Source organism: Notamacropus eugenii, chromosome 3, assembly GCF_028372415.1.
Source record: "Notamacropus eugenii isolate mMacEug1 chromosome 3, mMacEug1.pri_v2, whole genome shotgun sequence".
NCBI lineage: Eukaryota > Metazoa > Chordata > Mammalia > Diprotodontia > Macropodidae > Notamacropus > Notamacropus eugenii.
In genome coordinates, this window is record NC_092874.1 from 289,000,048 (window position 1) to 289,022,481 (window position 22,434).

The 22,434-nt window shown below is 44.8% G+C and overlaps 1 protein-coding gene across 6 annotated transcripts in view; it reads left to right on the forward strand.

Annotated features, from left to right (window-relative positions):
• The window catches only part of RFX4 (regulatory factor X4), a 128,220-nt gene that overhangs the window by 60,898 nt on the left and 44,888 nt on the right, over positions 1 to 22,434 (forward strand). For 5 of the 6 annotated variants that reach the window (XM_072655823.1, XM_072655821.1, XM_072655822.1 and 2 more), the window contains 3 exons: positions 14,281 to 14,342; positions 17,607 to 17,820; positions 20,149 to 20,226. In XM_072655823.1, coding sequence (XP_072511924.1) covers positions 14,281 to 14,342; positions 17,607 to 17,820; positions 20,149 to 20,226 — 354 coding nt within the window. The remainder of the gene's footprint in view (positions 1 to 14,280; positions 14,343 to 17,606; positions 17,821 to 20,148; positions 20,227 to 22,434) is intronic. The other variant, XM_072655824.1, reaches the window with a different exon arrangement.

Here is a 22,434-nt window from a genome sequence, read left to right on the forward strand (position 1 = left end):
AATCCTGACTAACCCCATCACACTTCTGTAAATTGCCAGTGGGGGATGTTTAGCTTATATTTTTCAGACCTTGTGGTACTCCCAGACCTGCAGCCATCATCAGCACAACTGGAAAAATGCCATCTTCCCCTTATGCCACTCCTAGAGTTAGGTTTTAGAACTGATGCCTCTCGGTGCCACTTATGAGGGGGCTAGAAGCCTGATTGCTGGCCAGTCAATCTTTTAGGTCAATATTATTGAAGTAACTCATTTCTTTTAGAGAGAAGGATTCTTACTGAACATTCTAGTAGACAGCCTAAGGGAAATTATCAGAATTGTTCTTTAAAGCAGGGACTCTTCACCTGTTTTTGTGCACTAGAACCCTTTGGCAGGCAGTTGGGGGAACCCCTCTCTGAATCATATTTTTAATGTATAAAATAAAATATATTGGATTACAAAGGAATTGCTTTAAAGCCTCATTTACAAATTTGATGAATAAACATTTAGGTATTTCAGCACTTGAGGATTCTCCAATCCTTCCACATGGGTAGGAATCTATCACCCAGTGTAGGTCACAGCCACTCTACTATTTAGGAGATGAGCTTTACAGAAAAATCCAACCCCTTCAACCTTTCTGGTGATGGCCTCTCTGAACTAAGCTAGGCTGGTCCTAGTGGTCCTAGATGGTCCTAGATGGTCCAGTGTCCATCATTGGATTCTTATGGGAAGCTTTTCTAGATTGAGGGAAACTTCTGGAGCTTTGGCTCTTCAGTCTAGGCTTTGATAATTCAGGGCTTCCCACCTTTCTCCACCCATTCATAAAGAGGCCTCATAATGAGGAGAACCTCTGTGGGAGGAATATCTAGACAATGTCCATGATAGTCAGAGAATTCTCAGCTGGAAGGGACCTTAGAGGCCATCAAGTACAAAACCCTCATTTACTGATGAGAAAACTGAGCCCCGGGGATAGAAAAGGGCTTGCCAAGGCAACAGAATAAGTAGCAAAGCTGGATTTGAACGCAGGTTCTTCGACTCTAAATCCTGGCTATGTTGTTGTTATTCAGCCATTTGGGTCATGCCTAACTCCTTGTGACTCCATTTGGGGTTTTCTTGGGAAATATTGGAGAAATTGCTATTTTTTCTCCACATTTATTAGTTAGCCCTGATTAATTGACAGTTCTTGATCTTTTCCAATTAATTGGAGGAAGCATCAACTGTTGATTAGAGAGAGAATTACAAGTCATGGAATCATTGGATTTTGAGTTGGAAAGGCCCTTGAAAATTATCTAGTCCTCCCCATTTATTATACAGATGAGAAAAAACTGAGGGTCAGTGACCAAGGTCAAAGAGTCAAGAAGTGAGGGATTGGGATTAGAACCCAGGTCTCCTGCCTCTTAAGAGTTCAGTGTATTTTCCGTTCCTGCTCCAAACATCTTGGCCTTGGTGTAGATGTGTGTTAGGTGTGGTGAAGAAGGAAGAGGCTAGAGGCAAGGACACTGATCAGGAGGCTGTTGCAGTGATCAGAGGTGTCATTGGCCCCATTGCAGGGTGCATCTGAGTGCCCCCAACTAGATTAAAATATAACTGGGAAGTACTTAACAAAATAAAGAAAAATACAATATGCCAAAGATAATGTTAATAGGGAGTTTTCTAAGGGATGGGGCAGCTCACGGAGATCCTTATGTATGGTTTAGTATCCCCATTTCTATATGAGCTTGACTCCACAGGAGTAGGGGTAGAGAGGGTCAAGACACATGATTTCATGACTATAGGGAATTATCTTGCAGAGGTTCCCAAAGTGGACAGTGCCACCCCTTGGGAGGGGCACTGGAATGATGGGGGTGGTGGTAGTAGCCTCAGGTACAATTAGGGGACATTGAATAAAAATAAGAGGGTGGTGGCAGCGTAAGAGGAAAAGAGAAGATAATAAAATTTTAAAAAACCATTTGTACATGTTTCATCTGTTGTGTAACAGAGTTAAAGTCATGATTTCCCAAATAAACACACAGAATGCAAGTTATAACCCATTAGTGGTGAAGTCTGCTGACAGGTCTTAACAAGCAAGTGTCGGCAGGCAAGCATGTTGAGCGTCATCTCGAAGACCAGCATGCATAGGCAGGAATATGTGTGTGTAATGACTTATTTACAACATGATACTATAAATGTTACACTCTGCAATACTGCATAATCAAAATTTCAATGAAAGAAGTCACAAATTTACGATAAATTATTAAAGATGTATCATTTTTAAAAAATGTATTTTATATATTTTTGAAATGATACAAATTTTTTAAAAAAGATTTAAGAAAGTAGATTTCCAAGAGAGCACTAAGTAATTTTTTCTTTGAAATGGGGGTGGTAGACCAAGTAATTTTGGGAACTTTTGCTCTATACCAATGCAAATTAGCATTGTTTGGGGTCCTGAATACATGGATGAATTAACTAATTAATGAAAAAAGCATGTATTCAGTACTTAATATGTGCCCAACATTGTGCTAAGTATTAGGGATACATATTTTAAAAAGCATTCATTCAATCAGCAAACATTTATTAAACACCAGCTGTATGCTAGGCACTATGCTAGGTACTGGTGATATAAAAAGAATCTATGCCTTCAAGGAGCTGACATTCTTCTACTAGTCCTAAAATTTAGTAAGTGCTTAATAAATGCTTTTTACTGGCTGACTGACATTCTAATGGAGGAGCTGTAGCCAAGGATGGGGACTTTGATTGAAAGGTGAACAGAATGAGGAGTGGGGATTTGGGGGAATAATTTGATATGCCCCTCCAGGTACAGTGACAGAGATGCAATCCCTGAGGGTTAAGGATATATTAGGGACAAGCATGTCTTGGAGGCAAGACTTGAACCTATGGTCTTACTAACTTCAAAGTCAACGCTCCATCCACTACCCCATGTTGCCTCATTTGCAGCAGGTAAGTGGAAAATGCCAAGCCAGAGCATCTAAGACTGGTCCCAGTGCTCTTTCCAATAACCCCCAGCTGCCTTGAACAAATGCAGAGCTCTAGGTGGAAGTTTTTGCCAATACTCAAGGATGCCCTGGAAATTCAGCCGGCTTTTCAAGAGCAGAATACAGAAGGTGCTGACAGAGTTTCCAAACACAGTCTGTTGAATCAAACTCCCAGCGCCATTTATCTATGCAGCTGTCATATCCTTCAGAGAAAGGGCTTAGTTGTTCCGGGAAGCCTTCTGGAATAATGATGGACAGACTCCCTTTGAGAAGATCTTTGTGGCTTTATGATTCATCTGTGAACTTTTAACTCTGGAGTGCCATTTTTTCTTAAGTTTTAGAGAAAAAAATTGGACTGGGATAGTTTTTTATAGCAAACTTGAGAGATCATTGATAGGAAGAAATGAATAGACATGAAACCCTGGCTTTATGGGGCTTTATGGAGTTAATAAGAATGTTAATACTATTAATATAGATTAATAAGAAGAATATTGCTAATAATAGCTGATGTTATCATAACACAAAAATATTATATCCATTATGTAACTTCCATATTTCTTTTGAGGATATCTCTTTCCTTCTCAACCTAGAAACCATCTTTGACTCTAAATAATGACCTTTATATGGTTAGCGCTATATATATGTGTGTGTGTGTATGTATGTATAGGTATGCATATGTCTATGTATTATTATCCCCATTTTATATATGAGGCAAATGAAATTAAGTGACTTGCCCAGGGTCATATAGCTAGTAAAAGTCTGTGGCTGAATTTGAACTCAAGTCTCCCTGGCTTCAGGTCTCAGTGTTTTTTTCTCAGTACCATCTAGCTTCTACTTTACTCCTTATAAATAACCAGTATTAGTTAGTATCTGAGGTGGAATTTGAACTCAGTCCAGGCTAGCCTCTATCCATTCTGGTGCCACCCTGCTGCCATCACTGCAAGCAAACTGATAAGAATTCTGAAACTTAGGACTCAGGTTTTGAGTTTGCTGAAGAACATTGGAATGACTTGCTTCTGCTTTTCATGCAGCTGTTCAAGGGAGAGTGGTGGTAAATTATTTGTTCAGTAAGACAGAATTTGTGGTAGAGAATGCTGAGTTTGGAGCAGAGACCCAGGTTCAAATCCTGCTCTGCTATCTGTCATTTGCTGTTCTTTGGGCCTCAGTAACATGAGGGGTTTGGAGTGGGCACCCTCAGAGGTCCTTCCAGCTCTCAATGGATGATGGAGGCTCGAATCATGAGGAAATGTTCTAGACTCCTGGGGCTGGCCAACTGTTGGTACAGAGACGTACTCTTTTTTCACTTAATCACTCTCAGCCTGTTTCTTCATTGGTAAAATGGGGAAGATCATGGTGCCTCCATCACAGTGTTATTGTATCAAAGGAGATAATTCAAAGGAGATAATTGCAAGCCTTCAGGTGCTGTCTAAATCCTAGCCACTGTTTTGTTTTTTCCTTGTAGTTATTTGATCCTGGCTTGATCAGGCGAGATCTTTGCCTAAACTCAACTCCAACTGGAAAAGTAACTCTAATGCCTGCACTAGGCCAACAGAGGACCTCTGACATCCTCAGGACCCTTGGACTGGATCAGGAAGGGCCTGTAGAAGTCAGTGAGCCCAACCCTGTCTTTTTACAGATGAGGAAACTGAGGCACAGAGAGGTTTTTGTTTTTTGGTTTTTTTTAGTAACTTTGATAGGCCCACGCAGCTAGTAAGTTTCTGGCACAGAATTTGAACTTGGGTCTTCTAGATCCCAATTCTAGGTTTTAAAGGGGTTTAAATGCCCCCAAAGAGGCACTTGGGTTTGATCCTTGAGGCTAGAGGGAGCCATCAGACTTTCTTGAGCTGGAGAGTAACATAGGGAGATCTATGCTTTAGGAATCTGGGTTTGCATGAGCTAAAAATCTGCGCAGCCTGATATTCTTAGCATCACATGAAAGCCCTTTCTTTCTACATAAAAACAAACAAACAAACAAACCAAGATTTGTGTTTAACTTGTATTTAACTTTAGCAATTAATCCTAAAAGGCATTTTTTTCTCCTCTGGGATACTGGAAACTTCTGGATGATCAGATGATTCAGATGAACAGAAAATACAATTGTAATGGATAATCTTACTCTTCCAGCTCAAGGTTCACCTTTATGCTTTGTGACAATGCCAGGAATGGCATTCATGGCAAATTCAAGTAGAAGTGGTTTGTTATTGAGACGGTGCCTAAATGAAACTCCCAGGACACACCAGCTAGACCCTTGGAGAATCATAGTCACCTTGGATCAAAAGCAGCGAGGCATCACGGGAAGGGGAGGGTACTTGGAGAGAAGAGACGTGGGTTCATATTCATCTCTGATATTATGAATGAGGAAAAAATCCCATGAATGAAAGCGTGAAAAATCAGCCATTAAGCATTTACTCTAAGCTAAATGCTGGGGATACAAGTACAAAATCAGAGATAAGCCCTGCCCCCAAAGATCCCCTCATAAAGGAGACAGCAAATACAGAAGCGGGGAGCCAGGGCAGATACTATTTATGTCTGGGGAATACAAATATTTCTGGGGAATAAAGTACTTGGTGACCATATCCAAGTCATTTCAACTTTCTCTGCCTCAGTTTCTCTATTTGTAAAAACAGGAATAATACCCCTATTACTGATCTTGGGATTGGGAGACCATCTGGTTTAATGCCTTCATTTTACAGATAAGGAAACTGAGACCTAGGGAGAGGAGAAGGAATTCTCCAGTGTTCACACAGCTGTTTAGTGGCAGGGCCAGGACTACAAGCCAGCTTCTTTCCTAACAGACGGTTTTGAGATTGAGAAAAGGCTATCCTTCCTCTCCAGGGATCCCAGAAGGGCTGCCAAAAGGAAGGAAAGCTCTGATCACAACACCTCCCTCCACAATGCCTCCCATTCAGTAACCTCCAGTGGCTCCCGGGGGCCTCCACCTTTCCAGTCTTCTTTCACAAGATTCCCCTCTACACACCCTATATTCCAACCATACTGGCCTGCTTGTCATTTCTCAAAGAGGACCCTCCTTCTCTCATCTCTATGCATTTTCATTGACCATACTCCCTGCCTGGGAAGCATCCTTTCCTCATCTTCACTTGGCAGGATCCCTGACTTTCTTCAGTTCTCAGCTCAAGTTCTGTCTTTCGCAGGAGGCCTTTCCCAGGCCCCAGGTGCCAATGCCTGCCTCTTTAAAGCTACCTTCCATCTTCTCTGCAGGTCTCTCATATTCCACTAGTTATGTTCAGTGGTCTTCCCCGGCACTATCCCTGGTTTTAAATATGTGAAAGTAATCATGTTAAGCAGGCTTTGAAGGACAGTCAGACTATCATCTCTGATGTGTGACCTTGGGCAAGTCTTTTCATCTCCTTAAGCCTTAGTTTCCTCATTTGTAATAAGAGGCATTTGCATGATGTCGACTCAGAGATCCCATCTAGCTTGAAGTTCCTGATCCCGGGATCCTTGGGATCAGAATTGTTCCTCTGGACTCAAGACAAGAAGCTGGTTCCAATGAACAGAAGTTAAAGGGGAACAAAAGGTCCCCTCCTCCAATATCAGTGCTGCCTAAAAATGGAATAGGTTGCTTTACTAGGTAGTGAGCTCCCTGTAACTAGAGGTGTTCAAGCACTTTTCTGGGCATGTGTTATTTCTCTCTACTTCCAAATGATATAACTCACCACTTACCCAATAGGTTAGAGAAGGGTATGATTCCTGTGAGGTGGGGAGTGAAAAGGAGAAGGGAGAGCTACATAATTGGGCAGATTCCCTCGTAACTTTGGGATCCTCTGATTCCGTGAATTCTCATGCCTTCAGCTTTATTTCCCTAGCCCCTGCTGAATAAACATTTGTTGGCTTGGTTTGCCAGGAGTCTATCCCAGCCTTCTTAGTCTGCATAAGAGGGTCTTGTGGTGAATTCACTGCCTAGTTCAGAGAAGGCACTTTGAACAAAGGAATGGATGAATTACTAAAAGAAAAAAAAGCATTTGTTACTATCTGCCAGACACTGTGCTGAGGAAGCAGTCCCTCCTCTCAAGGAGCTTATTTTCTTTTAGGGGGAAACTACACATTACAAAACATACATACGAAATCACCTCAAGAGCCCCCCCTTGACTCAGGACCCCCTAATGTCTTGGTACACATCTATGGGGGTGATCCTGAGGCATATGCCCAGGACTTCCACCTGGGGACAGCTCTCACTAGGAAGAAATTTTCCCCTGACACCTTGTCCACATCCACCTCTTTACAATTTCCACTCTCTGTTCCTGGTTCTGCCCTCGGGGGCCACCCTGACAAGTCTAATTACCCTCTTCTATAGTTGTTGTTATTCCAGTTGTATCTGACTCTCTATGACCCCATTTAGGATTTTCTTGGCAAAGATCCTGGAGTGGTTTGCCATTTCCTTCTTCAGCTCATTTTTCCGATGAGGAAACTGAGGCAAGCAGAGGCTGGATTTGAACTCAGATCCTCCTGACTCCAGGTCTGGTGTTCTATCCTCTGCAGCTCCACCTAGCTTCTTCTACACACAACCCTTCAAATATGGATGATAATGATGATGATCACGCCCCCTGAAGTCCTCTCTTCTGCACGTGGTGCTTTCTGACCCCCAAGGACCCTTGCCCTTCTCCAGTCTCGTTACCAGACAAGCTGCCCACTTCTGGAGTTTCTCCTTCCCCAGATGCTCCAGATGTGGCCTGACCAGGGCTGCATATGGGGGCTGTAACTTCCCTCGTCCTGGAAATCAGCCTCTCTTCATCCTCTGACGGAGTCATCTCTCCTGGCAGCCACGCTCCACTGTGGACCGGTTTTGAGTTGGTGGTCCATCCCAGGTGGATGACTTGTCCCGACCTCCCTCCACCTTGTACTTGGGCGGCTGATTTTTTGAACCAACAAGCAAGCCTTTCAATGAGTCCCAGTCCATTTCCTCTTGTTCATCTGGGTCCGATGCTGCGGTCTGCCGAGGTCCTGACTCCGTCATCCAGGGGGTGCGCTATCTCTCCCTGCTTCCTGTCTGCAGATTTGATAAGCAAGCCATATATGGCCCGAGATAGACTTGGCCCAGTGCCAGGTGGCACCAGACTTAATTGCTTTTTTCCTCTTTCTGAAAGGCAAGGCTGGGGATGTTGCCAGAATGAACATGATAAGTCTAGTATATGAGATTTGTTCAATGTTTGGGCTCCAACGTGTAAACGCCTTGTCACCATCGTTTGTCTTTCTGTTGTCCTAATCATTTGTAAAAAGGAGGAAAAAAATGCTATGTTTTGTGCCTTGTATTTTTGAAAAACTCTCCAAACCTCTGCAGCATATGGTTTGTAAAGAGCCCAGTTCTAGGATATAATTATTTTTCTTTTCATATTCTTACTTAGAATCATAAACACAGAGCTGAAAGGGGCCTTGGAGGTCATCTAGTCCACCCCCAAATTTTACACATGGGGAAACTGAGACTCAGGGAGGTCACAAGATCAGAGGTTCAGAGCTGTCAGGGATCTCAGAGATCATTTAATTCAAACCTCTCATTTTACAGATGAGGAAACTGTGGCTCAGGGAGGGTCAGGATTCACACCTACATCTTTGGGATACAAACCTAACCCCTTTCTGTCACTGCCTTCCCCTCCATTCTTTAGCAACAAGCATCTATTTCAGTGGTGGGGGTCCTGTCTCCACTAACTTGGCTCCCAGACCCTCTCCCTCTTAGATCAAGCTCTTCATGACATACTGTGGCCAAAAAAAACTCCATACTTCTGTGGTGGTCCTTTGGGCCAATACCAAAAAGCCTCTCCAGGATGGTGGGGTCTGGCCAGACCATATGCCATCACTGCCTTGGAAAACCCAGGTCTACCATCATACTGGACACACACACGCCTCCCCATATTAACACACACATCAGAGGAAAATGCTAGCAGAGATGCTTTTTATGTCCTTGAAAGCACTTTGTTTTCCCTCTCTATGAGATACTTAAAATGCAAAGAATACCTCCCAAGTGATGGGACAGGACTTTTAAACAAGTGAGTCAGAGCTCCATTTTCCAAATGGTCATGGTTCTCTCCAGAAGCATCCTGCTGGAAAGCTGGAGACCTAGGCCAATAGGGCTGACTTTAATTGGGCAACTCAGTGTGGTGTAACGGGGAAAACACTGGGTTTGGGATCAGAGAACCTAGCTTGGCTACATTGGGACCTTTGGCATATCCTTTCCCTCTCTGGGCCTCACTTTGTTCCTCTAAAAAATGAGGGGTTTGGGCTAGATGACCTCTGAGGTCTTCAACTTTCAACTCTGGATTCCATGATCCTATATCATTTTTCCCTTTTGGGCTTCATTTTCCTCACCTGTAAAATGAAGAGATTAGACCAGAGAGCCTTTGAAGTCTCTTCCAGCCACAGGTCCAAGATCCTTTTTAGGAACTATCTTCAGTCAGAGATGCTTCCCTTTGAATCTCCTCACTGGTGGCAACATTTTGCCCTAAATCAACTTTTTTTGAAATGGCTCAAAGTCATGCAAATAAAGTGAATAATTTTGATGATTAAGCTAGAGATTCCATTTGGGAGGGAGGTGACCTCACAAATATCAGAGGATTGGAGGAGGGGATTTGTCTCCTTCTGCTTGGCCCTGCAAAGCAGTCCTTGGAACAGACTCCCTCGTCCGGCCCCCAGGAACCCCATCATTGGGAAATCTCATCATCCTTCGAGAGTCAGTCAGCCTGGGGACTCAAAAATCCCCCAAAAGGTCTCTTCCCTCAAGAGAGCTCATAGTATATAAGGAAATCTATAGATACAGATAGGTGTCTGCAAAGTATGGACTCTCAAAGAATCCATTATTATTAAATACCTACTGTATGCCAGATATGATTCCAGATCCCATAGATACAAAGACAGGAGCAAGATGGCCCTTATCTCCTCAGAGATATATTCTAAGAAGACTGGCTTTCTTGCATGGTTTCTAAATGAGCTCCAGAGGCCGTTCTGGAAATGTTTTGAGGAAGGAACAGTGATAGCACCATGGAGTTGGTGGACAGTCTTCTGAGGGAACCACTTTCAGGGACAAAGCTCATGTGGATGTATAAACGTTAATGTGTTTGTTGGGGGAAAGAAATCACGAGGCTCACTTTGCAAAAGCATTTAGTTCTTCTGGACTGAATCGAGGCAGGCTCCCGATGCCAATTCTCTCAATTCAGAGAAGACAGCCAAGCCAGCTGAGTCTAGGATGGTAGAGCAGGAGCAGCAGCCCCTCCCTCCCTGCCCCCTTCCCTTCCAATAGCCTCGGCTCCTAGATCCTATTTTTCCCACAGCCCTGCAGAGCCCCCAGCCCTGTCACTAGAGGCTGAAAGGGAGAGGGGTGGGATTAACGTGTAATTAAAGGGAATTTGGAAGGCTGAGATGTTGGGGAATGTTAGATCAGTTGCTGGGACAGCATGTGGTGTTCTTTAGACAGGCTTCATTGAGCCCACACAAAACAAGAAAGGGGGAACTGCCTAGCTGTCTGCTCATTTATCAAACTGCGAGGCTGGACTCTCCCAGCCCCACAAAGGCGCTGAGCTGTTTGCTGAGTTTGGCCCTCACTTCTGGAATGACACCGCTGTGTTTGGGGATCCGAAACCAAGCCACCATGGGCTTTCGGAACCAGAGGAAAGTTTGTGAGCCAGAGAGAGGACAGGAAATCACTGGTGGTTTGCAGGCCCATGACAAGCACTTATTAATAACTACATGGAAAATAAATTCCATTTTCTGTCGCCCACCCCCCACTCCTTTTCTTTTTGGTCACCACTTGAAGGAGGAGGTGCTTACTGGGACACAGCTCTCTCTTTTGCTCTGAGTGGAAAAGTCTTGACCTCCATGGGGGCAGAATTTAATACAGATGGCCTTTTCCCTCCCTTCCCCCAACTGTAAAGGACAAACTTCCTGACTTTGGAATTATTTAAAATTAGCTCTCTTCTGAGGTTTCTTTTCTTTTCTCTTAATGGTCACAAACCCCATAAGACCCTAAGTCAAGAGCTGAAAGGGACCTCAGAGACGATCTATTCCAACTCCCCTCATTTTACGGATGAGGAATTCGTGGCCCACACTGTGGCAGTGACTTACCACAGATCACACGGTTAGTAAATTTCAGGGGCAAGATTTGAACCCCAAACCTCTGCCTACAACTCTACCTTTCTCATAATGCCTAAGTACAAATGTTCTGGCAAGTAGAGTGTCTCATTCCATGGACTGATTCACCAGATGGTGCCTGAGGTCCCTTTCAACTCTGGGTTTGTGATCTCAAAGCAAAGTCTGTGAGCCTGTGAGTTATCCTTCAGCCTTCAGGACAGATATCCATGTCTTAATAGCCTTCAACACCTCAAAGGACATTGTTGGTGTTGGTGTGATGTATGTATGTGTTGTATAATATTGTTTATTTCCATATACAGTAGCACCCCATTAATCTGGACCCCACCCATTCAGCATTTGATCCCTTATTCTTACTTTATGGCCACAAGACCATCCATTTAGACATGGAATACTCATCCAACCCCCTTCTTTTGCAGATGAGGAGATTGAGGAGGGAAATGACTTGCCCTAGGCTAAGACATGGCTATACTGTTCCTGAAGACTGGGATAACTCATAAACTCCTAAAATAGACTTTGAGTTTGGAGGGACATTAGCTGAGATCATAAACCTAGATCTGGAAGGGACCTTAGACATCATCCAGTCCAACTTCATTTTACTGATGAGAAAATTGAGGCCCATGGAGATGAAGTGGTTTTCCCAAGGTCCTCTGCATATGTTTCCATACTTTCTTGAAGTATGAGCTCATTTATTGGGTATGCCCTCCGTCCAAAAGTGCATCTCACAACCTATCCTCAACGTCATCTTGTGTTCTTCTTGTTCATGACTTCCCATCATACTCCAGAGAGGACTGGCCCAGTGCCCTGGAGACCTTTCCTCAGTGGATTTGCTGTTGTTGCACTGTTGTTTCTGACTCTTCATGACCCCATTGTGGAGTTTTCTTGACAGAGATACTGGGAGTGGTTTGCCATTTCCTTCCCCAGTTCATTTTACAGATGGGGAAATTGAGGCAAACAGGATGAAGTGACTTGCCCAGGACCACACATCTGGTAATTGTGTGAGACCAGATTTGAACTCAGGTCTTCCTGACCCCAGGCACAGTGCTCTATCCACTTCACCACCTACACCTGGGCACCCCTGTCTCTGTCCCTCCTTCCCACTCCTTACACCATCTCAGCATCTTAGCAGGTCCTGGTGCCCGGCACATGAGAGGCACCTAAATGCTTGTGGATCTTTTGATTGATCACCAGCTTTGAAGGCAGCGAGTTTCAATATGCTGTTTTCTCTTGAGGAATAAGACCTATGTTCAAGGGAAGGGATCATAGCGACAGCTCCCACTTTCTGTAATGTTTTAAGGTTTACGAAGCTCTTTACTTAGGACAACTCTGTCAAGTAGGTCATGCAAATCTTATTAGCTCTATTTTTTAGATGAGGAAAGTGAGGTTCAGAATGGTCAGGTGCAGCGTAGGCGAGTGGAAAGAGAGATGACAGTGAAAGCTGAAGACCTGGGATCACATGCTGGTCTTAAAACTACTCACTGCTACTAATTGCTAATTAAGTACTACTAACTACCAATTAATCATACTTAGTATTACTAATTACTAGTATGGAATATTGCTAATTATAAACCAATATGATTGGTTAATAGTACTTTATATTAATATTAGTACTTAATATTCAATATTACTAATTAATAGCACTTAATGTTAATCAATAGTGCTAATTACTACCTTTGTAGGTTTGGGGCAAGTCACTGAAAGTCTCCACTCCTCAGGTGCCCTTTTTCATAAAATGAGAGATTTGAACCAGAAGCTCTCCAAGGTCTCGACCTTCTATCAATCCCATGACCCTCTGCTCTGCCCAAGGTCCCATGGCCAGTAAGTGTCTGAGCCAGGCCTTGAGGAGCAGCCCAAGGAAAGGATAGTAGCAGAAATTCAGCTGGGGAAAGAGAAGGGAAACAGGAGGTGTCCCAGAGAACAGAGAAGGTGAGGAGGTATGAGCAGGAGACCCAGACCTCCAGAGAAGCTGCCTGGAATTCCATGGACTCCTGGCAGCGTCTTAGACTTCTGGCTTCTAACTTTAGCTCCCCAGGTGCAAGACTACAAGTAGCTTTGGGAGGAAGGAGGCTATGCTGGCAGCTCTTCTGGTTCTTGATTAATTTTTCTTCCTTCTTTCCTTCAATAATAATCTCTGATCCTTCTGCTGTTACAAATGGCCAGATCAGGTCACCAGCACCAGAGGTGGTTTTGATTGGCTAACCTCCTTCGTCAGGGATGCTCACTAAGTAACCCTCTCAGAGGTGCTCCCCAGGGATGCACTGATACTTCTTGGAGACACCACCTCATACCCACTTGATCTACCCCTCCTTAATTTTTACTGGTCTCTTTCTACAGCTACCATTGGTGAAAATAGATATTGGCGTCTCAGGGAGGGAGTGGGTCCCAGGTAGAATCCAACAAGGCATTATGTTCTTTCCCACGTTCCCTTCCTCTCTTTTCCCACCACCACCCCCTGAGTGACTTGTCTAGACTTGGGCTGGAACCTCCACTGGGTCTTCCCATGTCCAGGCTCTTCTCCTGAAATCCATCCTTTGCACTGCTGCCAGATTTGTCTTTGGGCATAGTTCTGGACATGCCCCTCCTGCCTCTCTCCTCTGTTTTTTGGCCTGCACCTAGGAATTCATTGGTGTAGGCAGCTGTCAGTGAGGAAATTTCCTTTGCCAACTCACCTACTCTGGAATGCACTTCACAAAGTGTGATCCACAAGGTCAAAACTATTTTCATAACAGTCATAAGATGTTTCAATTTCTAATAGGGTAAATATTGCTAGAGATAACCCACACAAACAAAAGCTCTTTGGGAGGGGCATCCACAGGAAATTTTTAAAACTCCAAATGGGTCTTGAGGGCAAAAAATTTGAGAACTACAGCCTTAGCTGCCTAGAGTTCTGCCTAGAGTACATATGCATACATTCACACACATGCACATGTACATAAACACACACCAGTGTGCATATATGTACATGCACATAACTTGTGTGTGCACACGTGTGTTTACATAGACAAACACGTATGGGCACACATGTATATAGCTTATACATATTAATATGTACCTACAAACATAAGCACATGCATCTCTATATATACACAATGTACACAAAGCATTACAGGTATCACTGTATGTGTGTATATACATATACAATATACACATATCTGCACACATACATATGCGTGTATACATGCATAAGCACACTTTCTCCATTTTCCGATGGCTGACCGCTTGATGTCTTGACTTTCAGATTATAAGACAGCAGTTCCCGCAGTTAACCACAAGAAGACTTGGAACTAGAGGCCAGTCAAAGTGAGTAACCCCAGTTTACTATAATCCACTAACAGGTATCCCTCACTCATTTGCTGTGGGTGTGACACTGTGCTGGGCCCTGTTGGAATGCTGAGATCTGTTGATATGGAGAACACTGTGGTTGGGGGGTGGGGAAGGTGTGATACCCTTTGCCCATGCTGGTTTCTTTGAGACAGAAGATCATCCAAGAGTTGCCTCGACCAGAGGGACTGAGTAACTCAGTGGGGGTTGCCCAGTCAATGTGTGTCATAGGGAACACTGGCATCCAGGACTTCCAGTACACTGCAGCAGCTTCTCAGCACTGGGCAGGGGGGCAGGAGCAGCTCTTCATCCCATCAATGTCCAAAATGCATCACAGGAAACCAGATGAAGCCATCTCACCCAGCCCCCTCCTTTGGTAAAGGAGGTGATTTATCCAAGGTCACATAATTCACCTCCGACTTAAACCCAAGTCATAAAATCATGGCTCTAGAATCACAACAGGCCTCAGAAATTGTCCAGACCAATCCCCTTCTCTTACAGATGAGCAGACTGAGTCCCTGAAAGGAGAGGGATTTGCGCAAGGCTATGCAGGTCATCAGGGTTTCCAGCTCCCAACATTTCCCCCATGATTTGGAGCTCCTCTAGGAAGTGTCCTAAAAGCCTAGAATCTTAGCACCTCTGAGCTGGACAGAATTGGAGGGGCCATCCCTAATTCTTACAGAGTGAAGGAACCGGGGCGGGCCAGCTATGAAGGGGGCCCCTCCTCGACGGCACACCTGTTGGTTCAGCCTCAGAAGGGTTGCCCTGCCTGCTGGCCGACAGTCTGGACTTGTTGTCCCAGCACTGGGAATTCCCCCCACATCAGCCCTTTGAGTGAAGTGATAGATTCAGAAAGGAGGACAATTAACCAATCAGCGGATATTTAGTGAGTACCTATGCTGGGTTAGACACTGTACCGATGCAGGGCATTTATAGATCCCTTCTCTGGCCTGCAGGTGGGAGGATGCTCTCATCTTGTAGATGGAGACTCAGCTGATTTCCACAGGCCTGGGGGAATAGGGCTCTCCTGGGGGGAGCAGGGGGAGCAATGGGAGGTCTGTGCGCTGTGGAAGCCCCTGGAGCCAGAATTCTGACGCAGCCTAGGTCAGAGTCTAGTGATGGGTTGTACATGATTTGGTCTTAACCTGATCAACACAGGGGCCATTGGCAAGGTATCATCTATTGCCAGAAATCCTGGGGAGGGCACCAGGCTCTCTTGCCCACTGTGGTTACCCAAGCTCAGCCTTGTGAACTGGCATTTCTAAGCTGGCCTTCATGCTACGGAGCTGACTGTGCTGTCAGGAGGGAGACCTGTGCGTGGCAGAGCAGGAAAAGCTGGAGGGATTTTGGCAACTGGGTTGGCTCTCCCTAGGGAGAGCCTGGACATTGTGTTCCTGGATATTCTTTTCAACCCTATTCTACTCAACAAGCATTTTAGGTGCCTCCTCTGTATAAAAGGGGCTGGGGACACAGCCCTCTTCTCTGCACACTTGGGAAGAGTTTCATGTAGTGGGATGTTCTGCAGACTGATGGAGGTCTTAAGCTATGGTGGGCACCAAAGAACTGGACAGAGGAGATGCTGTGGCCTTGAAATCCCTTTCTATAGCCTTCTCGGTGCCATACCAGCACCTGAAGGGGTCTTGGCAGTCTGAGGTCACAAGACCCTGATGTCTGGTTTGAAAAGTATTACATTAAGGGCCTAAATGCCTAAGTGGAAGGCATTGTGTCAGGTATAGACAACCTTGTAATAGCCAGATCCATGTGCCAGCGATACAAGGACAACAGTGGAACAGTCCCTGCCCTCAAGTTCCTTCCAATCTAGCCTGAAATTTATTCATGTCTTTTTCATGAATCAGAATGACCCTGTGGGCATTATTTTATACAGCTCCCTCCCATGGAGATAAGAGCAGCTAATATTGCCCCCATTATTATTCAGCTGGAGAGAATTAACCACAAAAAAAACAAAGAGACATGTATGCCAAAGTCTCCAAATCACTGGTTGGCAGAGAAGCCAATGTCCAATTCACCAGACCCTAGAGAAGCATTGGGAGATTTGACTCAGTCATTCTGGCCCTGGCCCAGCTGTAATTAGAAGGGAAGGCTCAATAGTCCTTAATCTGTTTACCCACACTGACTTGTTCTTGATGTTGTACAAAGAGGAGAGTAAGTCTGGAACCTTTAGCGTATTCCATACCATGTCCCCTTATGGTGAATTCTCAATGGGATCACCACTACCATGTCCTTTTAAAATAGAGAAACACAGAATTTTGGCTCTAGAAAGGTTCTCAGAGACTAGCCAGCCCTATCCCCTCATTTTACAGATAAAGATAGATATTGAGAAGGGAATCATGCTTTGCTGCTGGTCATGGGGTTAATAACAAAACTCTGGACTTATGACTCCTGGCATCATGGAAAAATCCTTGACAATGGAGTCAAAGCCCACCTCTGGCGCTTGTTTCCTGTGTGACCCTGGGCCCAAGCTTTCTCATCTATAAAATGAGAAGGCTGGGCCGCACGGCCTCTTAGAGTTATAGATGTCAAGTCCTATGGTCTTCTGTTAAATACAACTCCAAGAAAATGGCCCATATTGGCCCCCAAACTACTCTCTATAACTGGGAGGGTCTGCTATAGATTGGGGCTGTCTGGCCAGCAGGCCAACCAAAGACCAATAGGAAATGTCCATCCCTACATGCTGTGACTCTAAAGATTCACTTCTCACTTTTTTTCCCAAAAGAAGCTATTTTGGTTATTTTTTCCTAGTATGATTTACAGCTGGGAACTAAGTTGAGAGCCTTCAGCTCAGGCAGATCCCAAATGTCCTGGTCTCTACTGAGACTTCACAGAACTGTATAGGACTCTACATCTAGAGCTGGGTGGGGGCTAGGAGATCATTTAGCCCAACTCCTTCATGTTACAGATATGGCAACCAAGGCCTAGAGGCATCATAGGATCCTAGATTTGGGGCTGGAAGGAACCTCAGAGGTCCTATGATAATAGATGCCCTTCATTTTACAATGCAGGAAACTGAGGCCCAGAGAATTTAGTGACTTGCTGAAGGTCCTGTGGACAGACCTGAATTTGAATTCAGTCCTCTAACTTCAAATTGAACTCTCTTTTCATAGCACCATTTTCAATTCATTTCCCTTTAGCAAGTATTTATTAAGTACCTACTATGTGCTCAGTTAAATCCCTTGTGTAGTCCCTGTCTACAAGGAGATGAGGTTCTTTGCCTTTCCATCCCAGGTACCATTACTACGGCATCGCGGTGAAGGAGAGCTCTCAGTATTATGACGTGATGTATTCAAAGAAAGGCGCTGCTTGGGTCAGTGAGTCCGGGAAGAAAGAGGTGAGCAAGCAGACAGTGGCGTATTCCCCCCGCTCCAAGCTGGGCACCCTACTGCCCGAGTTCCCCAATGTCAAGGACCTGAACCTGCCAGCCAGTCTGCCAGAGGAGAAGGTGGGTAACCACACCTGAAATAAGTGTCTCTCTATGTCTGTCTCTCCTTTCTTTCCTCCTCCCTCTCTCTGTCCCTTCTGTGTTTATCTCTGTCTCTCTGTGCATGTCTCTGTTTCTATTTTTCCTTCTTTTTCTCCCCTCTCTCAGTTTCTCTATCTCTGTGTCTCTGTGCATGTCTCTCTGTGTCTCTGTCTCTCCCGTCCTCCTCCCTCTCTCTGTCTCTTTCTCTCCCTTTGTTTATTTCTCTGTCTCTTCTGTGTCTGTCTCTCTCTATGTGTCTCTGTTTCTGTCTCTCCTTTTTCTTCCCTCTCTCAGTTTCTTTCTCTATCTCTGTGTGTCTGTACATCTGTCTCTCTCTCTCTGTATCTCTGTCTCTCCTTTCCTCCCTCCCTCCCTCCCTGTCTCATTACAATGGGGTCCATTTAAAACTATAACTGCCATACAAAGACCACAAAATGTCTAACTTTACCCAGTGTATCAGAGATGCTCTTTGACAAGTCTACATATGCTGAGCATCTGTTACGTACAAGACCTTGTAAAGTCGTATTAGGGATCAATGACGTGGTGATGCCTAAGGCATGGCGTCTGCCCTTGAGGAATGGAAGATTTTTGAAGGAGACATATACAGGGAACCTACCAGTGGCTGGAAACTCCCTTGGCCATGTCCCCTTCAGACTCTAGCTTCCCATGAGGTGTTCCCCAAATATCTCTGAATTCTAGAATGGTCATTTCCCAAAGCTTGTGGGAGATGAGAAGCAAGTGAGTGTTCTGAGGCGGAGGTGACAGACTCAACTGCATAGGACAGAAAGTAGAGGTGACCCCAAGGCTGTGGAGAGATGAAGATATAGAGCTCAAGGCAAAGTGATTGTCAGGCAGTGTGGTAACCATGTAGATGCCATGTGTGGTGTAGACTACGAAGTAGATCTCTTCATGAATGAGCTACCATGTCTGTGACCAAGCCCATCTTCTCAGGGAAACAATACAATCGGTTCTCTTAAGTATAATAGTTCAGGTCTCTGGAGTGCTTTAAGCTTCATAATGAATATTCCTCACAAAAAATTATATAATGTCAGGAACACAGATCACTTGCATGGGCTTTACAGGGGACCTGGGTTTAAATCCTGCCCCTGATGCTTCCTACTTGTACAACCTTAGAGAGATCATTTACCTTCTCTGGGCTTCAGTTTCCTCATATGTAAAATGAGGAGGATAACCTGGATGATCTCTAGATCCTTTCCAGATTGACATCTCAATGCCCATTTTACAGATGAGGAAGCTGAAGGGGCAGGAAGGTTCTTTTGCTTTTAATCCCCCTGGGATATAGCCTTGAATTGTAGGAGTGGTTGAATGAGGAATCAGGAGCTCCAATTGCTCATCAAACTGAGAAAGTGGACCTACATGGCTGTGGAGTAAGAACAGTTCCCTTTCACCTTTTACACTGGAATGATCTGAGAATGGAATAGACTTTTAGCACCCAGCAAGGCCAGGTTCTTCATTTTACACATGAGGAAACTTTGTCCCAAGGAGAGGAAGGGATCTGTCCAAGGTCACACAGGGAATTATGGGCAGCAGTGGGAACAGAACCCAAGACTGAATTATCTGCCATTTTGTATGGTCTAGATCACATCTTTGCCTAGATAATGACTGACCTGGAATCTCTCTGGGGTTCTTCAATAAATCAACAATTGCTTTTTTAGTTCAGATCTATGATTTCATCAGCATTGGAGATTTCCCCTGGGGATACTCTTCCACTCAAGCAGACCAGAATCTCACTCATAATTTATTGTTCTAAAGAGTAACTGGGACCCTTACAAAGGTTTTGTAAGTAGCCACCTGGCTGATACGTGTCAAAGGGACTTGAATTCAGCCCTTCCTGAATCCAGGGCCACTCCTTTATCTGTTATGCTACACTGCTTTTCATGACCTGGATTTAACTCAAGGAAGAAAAACCAACCCAAGAAAATACCATTGTGGGTTGCTTTTTTTTAAATCCATTGCTTGAAAATTTAGATAAATTGTACATTTTAGCCCCAGAGCCTTGGAATTCCAGATATCCTGATCTATGAAGAAAACAAAAGAGTTGATCCCTGTGATCTGGGGGAAAGCGGGGGGCTTCAGTTGAGAGAAGAGGGAACTGAATCTGGCCAAGGGTCCCTCAGGTGGTGTCTGTCTTCAGCACCCACATTTTGTCTTCACTGTCTGTCAGTCCAGGAGGAAGGAGGTCGTGCCTTGAGGAAGGAGGTCGTGCCTTCCAGAAGGGAATGGTCTGGGGGCTGAAATGCCCCAAAGTGTTTTAAGTGGTCTAATGGGGGCCTTGTGTTTCCTCAGGTTTCCACCTTTATTATGATGTACAGAACCCACTGTCAGAGGATACTGGACACGGTGATCAGAGCCAACTTTGATGAGGTAGGTCTAGAAGGCAACACTTCTTCTATTCCAAGGCAAGTTTATGGACCCGCAGAATCACAGATACCCAGCAACAGAGGGCACTTTAAGAGTACTTTCATTTTTATTGCTTTAAACAGTGAACTGAGCTCTGATCATTACTAGAGAATTAAGAAAAAGAGGAGGTTGTATCAATATATTATAATTGTATCAATATAATTAATATTATTAATTAATAATCAAAATAATTAAAATCCTTATTCATCAAGACATAGAGAATAGAGAAAATGTTTGCCATGCTTCTGTTTAATTCTCCTCCCCCCCACACACACTTTGGTTATGGAGAGTCCTTCTTTCCAGGCAAGTCTAGAACTTTAATCCAATTAGAGCTTGTCTTAGAAGCCAGTGAGTTCAATCTCCTCATTTTACAGAGAAGGAAACTGAGGCCCAGGGCCAAACTCGTAGAATCCTAGGTGTAGAATTAGGAGGGACATCAGAGGTCGGCTGGTCAGACCCTCTTCTTTTACAAAGGAGGAAACTGATGACAGGAAGAGAAAAATCCCTTGAGTGGGTTAGAATTTCATGGTTAGTGTTTCCCAAGCAAGTTTCTCACCCCTCCCTGACACTCCACCAACTACTCTTATAATTGTAGGGAGAATGGCTCACTGTGGATGGATATCCATGGAGAGGGAAGACAGCATAGAGAGTGGAGGCAGAAGATTCCCTTGGGGTCACGGAATCCTGGATTCAGAGCCAGAATTGACCTGAGAGATTATCTAGTCCAACTGTCTCCCTTTCCACATAAGGAAACTGAGGCCAGACAGAGCTTGTTCAAAGCAGTAAAATAGGAGTTAGGATTTGAGCAGCAGATCTTCTGACTCTAGCATCCTTAATGGATCCCAGGCTAAGGGCAATGGCCACACCTAATGGCAGTTATTGGCAGCAGCCCTCTTACCTGCTAGAACATTGGTACAGAGAAAGCTAGTGTTCTTTGGACTAGACTGGGAAAGCCTGGATGAGAGTGAGTCCACACCAGTCTTTCTTCAGTGGTGGAGAAAGTGGGGTTCTCTCATTCACAGCAGCCTCAGTTTGGAGTTGGGAGGGTCCCCAGAGGCCATGATCTAAGGACACCCAGAGATGTAAGGCCAAGGTCCCACAGGCAGGCGGTCACAAGGCCCATCTGCTCTGACTCCCGAAAGCTGTCTCCTCACGTTTTCTCCTCTCTTTTCATTTATTCTCTAGATTTCTCAAAAGCCCCTTAGGGATCCCTTAGGGGTATAAATAATAATCCCCAAGTCCACCCCTTTAAGAGCGAAGGGGACTATTTTTCCACCATTGAATCCTCAGCCCACCTTCTCTGTGAGTAGCACCTTGTCTTGGATGGGGAGGAATGCTGGGCAAGGTGAAGATGGGGGTCTTTGTGCTTCTGGGAAAGATGTGAGCGCTCACCCTCAGTGCTGCGAAAGGAGACGCTTCTCTGGAAAGAAACCTGCATTCTTCTGAGGTTGGCGGGACATTGTGTGGAAGTCCTTGGCATCCTGTCCCACCACCGTCTTTTTACTAACCACATTATCTTCCCTGAAATGGAATTCCCCCCTTCGGGGGCTGTGAGCCTGGGGGGACGTGTTCTTTAGACAGGAATGCCTTCACTTTTATGAGTCTGGGGTGTGTGATTTCTTTGAGTTCTCTGGAAGGATGCTTGGATGCCTTTCAGACAAACATATTAAAATGTCTTTTTGCAAATAACAGGGGCTTTTCAACTCTGAGGCTGAATCCCTGTTAGTTTTCCTGCCCTTTCTCCTTTCTCCTGATATTAAAATATTGTCACAATAGAACATAATGAGTTACTTTGTCTGTTCGAAGATGGCACTACCGGGTCTGTGCCCACCATGGGGGTGCCCCCTCCTCTCGGGAGTGAGCTCATCTGGCAGAGTTCAGATTGGCAGTCCTAGAGTGCATCTGACCACGGTTTAATGATCGTTCACTCCTCTGATTCTGGAGCAGGCCATGGGAGGGCATGGGGGCAGACTGAAGCTTGGACCCTTGCCCAGGACAGACCCTCACCCCCAAACATTCCCCCCTTCCACATCACAAAGATGGCCCAAAGGGTGAGAGACCCAGATTTCAACAGTGCCTGGCCTCTCCCAACCTCCCCTGGGTCTCTTGTCCACATTCACTTACCACAGCCTCTGCTCAGCACCTTGGAGAATGCCCAGACCCTTCCTGTGA